General features: G+C 39.6%; 1 protein-coding gene across 1 annotated transcript in view; it reads left to right on the top strand.

The window, feature by feature from the left end:
* The window catches only part of GCC2 (GRIP and coiled-coil domain containing 2), a 110,397-nt gene that overhangs the window by 63,781 nt on the left and 38,280 nt on the right, over positions 1-8,336 (top strand). The window contains exons 13-15 of the mRNA XM_007942364.2: positions 4,708-4,808; positions 4,916-4,993; positions 5,867-6,004. Of these exons, the coding sequence (XP_007940555.1) occupies positions 4,708-4,808; positions 4,916-4,993; positions 5,867-6,004 (317 nt within the window). The remainder of the gene's footprint in view (positions 1-4,707; positions 4,809-4,915; positions 4,994-5,866; positions 6,005-8,336) is intronic.

Below are 8,336 nucleotides of genomic sequence, written 5' to 3' on the forward strand. Positions count from 1 at the left end.
TAATCCCTTCGGCTGACTGCTCTTCTCTCTGGCTTCCTGGCTTTTAATCCCCTTTCTCCTGCTCTTCCCGCTTGCTACTTCAGGCGTCCCTGAGTTGTCTCTCCTCACCTGTAAGCCTGGGGCTGACTGCTCTTCTGTCTGGGTTCCTGGCTTTTTATCCCCTTCCTCCTGCTCTTGCGGTCTGCCACTCTGGGCGGGCCTGAGTTGCCTCTCCTCACCTAATCCCTTCGGCTGACTACTCTTTTCTCTGGCTTCCTGGCCTTTAAACCCCTTTCTCCTGCTCTTCCCGCTTGCTACTTTGGGCGTCCCTGAGTTGTCTCTCCTCACCTGTAAGCCTGGGACTGACTGTATGGCTGGGAGGTGGATAATTACCTAGTGAGCAGTGGAAAGCCTCTGGTGACCTACTGTATGAGTGGAGAGAGTAGAATAATAGTACTTGCATTTGGCAGTCACTAAGCTGTAGTTTGTAAAGTGAATTGCTGAGAGTTGGGAGGAGTATATAAAAGTAGATTGAGTGAGAAATTAAGTCCAGTTAAGATAACAGTACTCAGAGTATGAAGATTGAAAAAATGGAGAGATGGGAAGTACGTGAAAGGGATTATTGATGTCTTGGTAATGGTTTGGATAGACAAAATTCTGAGGGACATGATTTAAGGTGTGGTTCATGGTTTCTGATTTGTATATGTGAATGACAGTGAATCCATTCATTATAATAGTGAACTTTAGAAGACTTTGTGACAAGGAGAAAGCATGTGTTCAGCTTTTGTATGTGTTGATTTTGAAATATGTTTTATATATTCACCAATGGTAGGTACAGATTTTTATATTAATTTTTCCCAAGACATGATTTGTGCTTTTTCATTAATAGCATTTCATTTATTGTTTCACGTTCTAGTCCTTCTACTCCAACCCCCACTTTTTGGAATCCTTTCTGTCCTTAAATGCTTCTTGTTAAGCAAACTTTCCTTGTTTCTCTTGTAACATTTATATTTTGCTTATATTTGAGGAGCCTTGTTGGTTAAAGTGCTTGGCTACTAACCAAAAAAAGTCAGCAGTTCAAACCCACCAGCAGCTCCATGGGTGAAAAGACCTGGAATGATTACAGCCTAAGAAACCCTGTAGGCAGTTCTGCCCTGTCCTGTAGGATCACTATGAATCCAAATTGGCGCACACATCAACCAATATTAACTTTACTTGTATAATGATGTTGTTGTTGTTATGTGCCATCGAGTTGGACCCTACTCATAGTGACCCCTCCTTGAGTTTCCAAGACAGTATCACTACAGAAGTAGATTGCCCCATCTTCCTTCTAAGGATTGGCTGGTGGGTTTGAACCGCCAGCCTTCTAGTTAGCAGTCAAATGCCTTAGGCACTAAGCCACCATCCCCTAATTATGTACTATATTGTTTGAGCTTTGGAACTTTTATCATGCTTATCATAACTTCTGGACACTCAGCAAAGGCTTCATAATTTGTGCTTTATAAAATGCTTTGTAAAACCTACCAGGAAATAACTGAATTAGATTTATGATAAAAAGTATAGGTTAGCTAATATTCTTACAGTACACCTGTTCATATTTACCAAATAATACCATATGTGTAAATTTAACTTCATGATGTTAATCTTTTTGTTTGTTTTTTGTTTTTTTGCTTTCCCACCCCTGTTAAGCTTGAGTGTTTTATTTGTATGCACTCATAGATTATTGTTATTACTCTTACTCTTATTGCAGGATTGGGTATGTTACAGTTTTTAACTATATTGCCTTTAACTCTTGTTAAATCATTATAAGGTCCTTATAAGGTCTGTAAGTGGCACAGTTACCCAATGCTCATATAACTGGTATAGACTAGGTAGTTAAATAAACTTTCTATAAAGGACTACACAGAAAATATTTTGGGCATTGTGGACCATATAGGGTCCCTGTTGTATACTCTTTGTTTTACAAAAGGCTATAGCCAGATTGGCCTGCTAGTTGTACTTGTTAACTTCCCAGTCTAAACAATGAATCTACATATCCTTATTTGATACGTGTTTCTCCTTTCCCTATTATTATAAAAATGTTTTTCTTTTTATGAGGTTTCAATTTGTTCCTTAATAAACTTTCACAGAAAATCCAGTCCTACCAAAAAAAGATTACTATACCTGAATTACTGTCACGAAAACAGGCAACCAGGTATTTTGTGTCTTTGATATGATGCAACTAGAAATACACCTCTTTTGAGGTGTTTTTAAAAAGTAGAGTCCTTTTCTTTTAGAGATACAGTAAATATAGTATTGCCTTTATTTTGGAGATAAATACTGAAATTTTTACAGATGAAAAGAATTTGGTTTATGATAATCCAGTGAGGCTTCAAGGGCTAGTTGAGGGTATAGATTAGGAGTTAGCAAACTTTTTCTGTAAAGGACCAGTGTGATGGTTAAGTTTGTGTGTCAACTTGGCTTGGCCTGGTTGAGTGGCTGAGCAGCTGGATGTTGTATTCCCCATGATGAGACTGGTGACCAACTTCATGGTGGAATCTACTGTGAGCAGCTGAGTAGTTGCCTTAGGGAATGTGATCTGCTTTCTGTATATAAGCAGAAGCCTTGGGGAATGGTCTCTAGCTTATGGCACCTTGAACACTGCATGTAGCCATGTCGTTGTTTAGCAGCCTGCCATGCTTTGCCAACTTTGGGACTTTCGGTAGACTTGAATGAATGGCCTGCAGTGTGGTTTGATAACATCAGGACTTTGCCATTTTATTTGTCGACCTTGGGCTTGTCAGCCTCAGCAGCCAGTAGCTGCCTGAGTGAAGAGATGCCTCTAGCTTCAGTGAGCCAGGAGCAAGAGACAGAGCTGAAGCCCAAGGTTGAGGGGCTTTCACATAGCGCCTAGAGCCTGGCACTTTGAACTTGGACTTAACGTCTCCAAACTGTAAGAGAATTAACTCCTGTTTGTTAAGGCCATCCCATTGGTGGTATATTGTTGTCAGAGCGGCACTAGGTAACCAAAACAGAATATGGTACCGAGAGAGTGGGGTGCTGCTCTGACAGATACCTAAAATGTGGAAACAAGAGTGGAGAGTGTCCTTGACCCGAGACCCTGGCAGAGAGACCCCAGCAGAGAGACCCCGGCATACGGTATGAGAGACTGCAGGACCAGAGCCTAGAGACTGGCTTGAGAGACGGCAGGAACAGAGCTGAGAGATGAGCATGAGAGACGGCAGTAGCAGAGCCCAGAGACCAGCATTAAACAAAAACAGGCTTACCAGCCCATGGAGGAGAAAGCCGGGTGCCATTGGGTAGGCAGCTTCCTGGCAGAGTGGGTTGCCTTCAGACATTAATTGGTAGAAGAGACCAGCATGAGATGGAGTATCAGGTTGGCCAGCCCACGGAGCAAGAAAGCTAACTGTCCTTTGGGCAGGAAGATATCCAGTGGAGTGGATTGCCCTCAGACATTAATTGGCAGAAGTGGAGAGACCAAGGAAACAGGAAGCAGAGCTGCCTCAGCCTCAAGGGTAGGACCATAGCCTTTGGGGGTGGAACCACCATAGCCCCCTAGGTTTCAAAGAGCCAGACCTTCACCAACTTGGTTCTGAAGTGTAAGACTGCTCTTTCATGTGAGCTGGTGGGATGGAGTCATAGCTGCTACCCAAGGGTGAGGTCACCACTCAGGAACTAGGGGACTGGAATCACCCGGTGAAGGAGATCTGTACAGTTGCCAAGTTGACAAGGGGTAGAATTATGGTGGTTAAGTTTGTGTGTCAACTTGGCTGTGCCTGGTTGAGTGGCTGGGCAGCTGGATGTAATATTCCCCGTGATGAGACTGGTGATCAAGTCCATGGTGGAATCTACTGTGAGCAGCTGAGTAGCTGCCTTAGGGATGTCATCTGCTTCCTGTGTATAAGCAGCAGCTTTGGGAATGGTCTCTAGCTTACAGCACGCTTGAACCCTGCCTGTAGCTGTGCCATTGTTCAGCAGCCTGCCATACTCTGCCGACCTTTGGACTTTTAATGGACTTGAATGACTGGCCTGCTGTGTCATTGGGTAATATCGGGACTGTGCCATTTTATTTGTCGACCTTGGGCTTGTCAGTCTCAGCAGCCAGTAGCTGCCTGAGTGAAGAGATGGCTCTAGCTTCAGTGCCAGGAGCAAGAGACAGAGCTGAAGCTCTGGTCGAGGGGCTTTCACACAGCCCCTTGAGCCTGGCACTTTGAACTCAGACTTCTAGCCTCCCAAACTGTAAGAGAATAAACTTCTGTTTGTCAAGCCATCCCATTTGTGGTATATTTCCTGTCAGAGCGTTACTAGGTAACAACCAGTGTATATTTTAGGATTACAGGCCATATTGTCTCTGTTGCAACTACCCAGCTCTGCCATTGAATTGCCGGAGCAACCATAGATGATAAGTAAATGAGTAAGTGTGACTATATTCCAATAAAACATTATTTACAAAAATAGGGCCAGATTTGGCCTGTTGGTTATAGTTTGCCAACCCTTGGTATGAATGAAATAAGATTGGCTATGTGTTGGTAATTGTTAAACCTGGGTGATAGTTCATGGGTTATATTATACTGTTGTCATTACTGTCATACATGTTTAAAATAGTCCATAATAATAAGTTAAAACAGGTTTCTTTCAAAGATCAGTACAAAGGAAAGACTCTGTGTATTTAAACTTATTCATAAAAGTTGTTTCATCTCTTTCTTTTGACATGATTTCTTACACCAGCTTCACTACAGTCTTCAGTGCAACAATATGAAGAAAAAAACACCAAAATCAAGCAATTGCTTGTGAAAACCAAAAAAGAACTGGCAGATTCAAAGCAAGTGGTATGTTTTTCAGTTTTAAATTTAAAACCGGTTCATAGTGTGTTTATGAATAAGTTGTTGTTGTTGTTGTTTGTTTTTAATTTTAAACCAAGATTCTCATTCTATAGGAAACTGATCACTTAATTCTTCAAGAATCTTTAAGAGGCGAGTTGGAGGCAAGCCAGCAGCAAGTTGAAGTCTATAAAGTAGGTTCTTTTTACATTTTGGGAAGACTTAGAAATTTTTCTTGGAGAAGTAAGATACCATTTAGTGACTTTTCTAAATATTCTATAAGGCACTATTACTTAACATTTTTAGGAAGTAGAAGCAGTAAATTATGTATGGCATATAAATGGGATACTGTCTAGATGGATTATTTTCAGGTATTTGAAAGTCCATAATAGAGCAAAGAATATTGCAAAAATAAACATGGTCCCAAACCTGCATGTGAACTTACTGAATGATATTGCAGTGACAAGAATCAGTTTACAAAATTAAAAGTACATTACTATCTTGCAATATTTAAACAAGGAAATGTAACATGTAGTCTAGGATTTTTTTAATGATTGGTTTTTTTATTAATGGAAAATTGATTTTGGTTTAAGGAAAACTAAATTACTTATTTTATTGAGAAAATCATCTCCTGCTCTTATTTTATCATTAACAAAACCAAAACCAAACTCACTGCTGTCGAGTCAGGTCCAACTCATGGCTACACCTTTTTAGTTTCCATGGCATTATCACTACGGAAGTAGATTGCCCAACCTTCCTTCCGAGGAATGGCTGGTCGGTGACTTCTGATTAGCAGTCGAAAGCCTAGTGCCTAAGGCATATGACTGCTAACTAGAAGGCTGACGGTTCAAACCCACCAACTATTCCTGAGCAATCTGATTGTCACTATGAGTCAGATCCAACTCGATGGCAGTGAGTATTTATCACTAGATAAAAATATTCAACTATTTAATTATGTTTATTATATATACTTAAGTCTCAAACCTCAAGTTTGTGTTTTAAGGAAAAGCTGTTTAACCAGTGTACTCCTGATTGGCTAGAGCTTAATTTAAAGACTTTTGTCCTAGATTCAGCTAGCAGAAATAACATCTGAGAAACATAAAATTCATGAGCATCTGAAGACCTCTGCAGAACAACACCAGCGCACACTGAGTGCTTACCAACAAAAAATTGCAGCCTTACAAGAGGAGTGCCACACTGCTAAGGTACTGCATGTCACAATTATTATCAACTAGTAAGCAGTTTACTCAAGGACTGTGTTCTCAATTTTTAGAGTTTTACAGTTACTTAAGAGCATTAGCTTAAATGGATTTTTGTTGTTGTTATGTGCCATTGAGTCAGATCCAGCTCATAGCAACCCCTCCTTGGGTTTCCAAGGCAGTATTGCTATGGAAGTAGGTTGCCCAACCTTCCATCTGAGGAGTGGCTGGTGGGTTTGAACCGCCAGCTTTCTGGTTAGCAGTCAAGTGCCTTAGGCACTACTCTACCAGAGCTCCCCCACTTCAATGGACACTCCTTCAAATCATATGACCCTAACCCAGTCCACATCTCCAACCATAACCATCATGAGGATGTACTGTTTTCCATTTCAACCTTGTTTTGCAATTTTTCTTTTTTTAATAATTTATTTTGTTGTTATTGAGTATATACACAGCAGAACATACACCAATTCAACAGTTTCGATATGTACAATTCAGTGACATTGATTCATTATTCAAGTTATGTAGCCATTCTTACCTTCATGTTCTGAGTTACCTCCCCCATTAATATAAACTCACTGCCCCCTAAGTTTAAAGTTACTGTTTATAATTTGACTGCACACCGATAGTTCTCGAAAGAGCATAAAACACAAGGCATACTTTTTTACTACTTAAGCTAAATTATTGTTCAGTTTTAAGATGACTTCAGGGGATATTTTGGTTTGTGTTTTAAAGATTATCTTAGGACATTAGTTTCAGGGGTTTGTGCAGTCTCCATTGCTCCAGAAAATGTGGATTCCATGAGAATTTGAAATTCTCTTCTACAGTTTTGCCTTTTTGATCTGTATTCTTCTATAGAATCTTTGATCAAAATATTCAGTAATGGTAGCCGGACACCAACTAGTTCTGGTCTCACGGAAAAGGAAGAAGTTGTTCATGGGGGCATTTAGCTACACATTCTGTTTTCTCCTCGTCTTCCTGACTCTGCTTCTTCCTCTCTTGCTCCACGTGAAGAGAAACCAATTGTTATGCCTTGGATGCCTGTTTATAAGCTTCTAAGACCCTAGATACTACTCAGTGACCTAGAAAGTGGAACAGAAACATTCACCACATAATTAGTCCAGTTAACTGGGATGTTCCATGAAATCATGACCCTGAGCACCCACCCAAGGAACCAAATCTGGGAGGTGTTTGGTTGTACTTAAGCAGCCTCAGCATGTACTCTCTTATTTTTGTTAGTGTTGTGAATTTTCACACAACTTTTGCCGATTCAACTTTTTATAGGTGGACAGCTTATTGACAGCAATTTCATTAATTAGCTGTGCAACCTGACCCTTAACCTATGTGATTTTCTGTCACCATAAATCAAAAAAACTGCATAAGCAATAACCTTGCACTCTCTATTCCCTTATCCTGCTGCCCCTGATAACTACTAATAAACTTTGGATCTATACATTTACCTGTTCTTGTCTTGTCATATAAATAAGCTCATACAATATTTGTCTTTTTGTGATTGATTTATTTCACTCAGCAGAATGTCTTCCACCTTTATCCGTGTATTAAGACTTTATTTCTCTTACTGGCTGAGTAGTATTCCATTGTATTTATGTACCACATTTTTTTTTCAATCCACACATCCATTGATGAGCATTTAGATGCTTTCAACCTTTGGGTATTGTGAATAGTACTGTAGTGAGCATTGGTGTACAAATTATCTATTTGAGTCTCTGCTTTCAAATCTTTTATATCTACGAATGGAATTACTGATCTTACATGGTAGTTCTGTTTTTAGTTTGCAACTCAATTTCTTTTCATTGTTTTTTCTTATATTTATAAAAAGAAAAATAATCGTTAAGTGAAGATCTTTTAAGTTTCAAAGACAGATAGTTCTATTACAGAATGTATGGGTCCTAAATTCTAAAGAAAACATGGTAGAAACATCTTCTCCCAGGAAACTGTATCATTCAAAGATCACTTTTTTTAAAATTTAAGGCCAATAGAAGTACACTTTTTAGTGAAATTAAGCAATGGGTTAAAAAGAATATCAGCCACTTATTTTCAAAAACAGATTTTCATCTCAATTCATTAATCTCAAAGAAAATAGTAGTGTCATGTTGCTATAGAAAATGCAATAGAGACAGTGCAGGAGTTCCGGCAAGATGGCAGACTAGACAGAAGGACTGCACAGACCCTCTTCAACAAAGAAAAGGGAAACCAATTAACACAGACACAGAAGATAATCTTGGACACCTGAGCCTTAAAGGGAGGGATACAGAAGTGGACTACACCCCAACTAGCAGAAGAATTTGAGTGAAAATACCAAAAAAAGGAGACATAC

Source organism: Orycteropus afer, unplaced genomic scaffold (assembly GCF_000298275.1).
Source record: "Orycteropus afer afer isolate SDZICR_OR568_19922 unplaced genomic scaffold, OryAfe1.0 scaffold00089, whole genome shotgun sequence".
Classification (NCBI taxonomy): Eukaryota; Metazoa; Chordata; class Mammalia; order Tubulidentata; family Orycteropodidae; genus Orycteropus; species Orycteropus afer.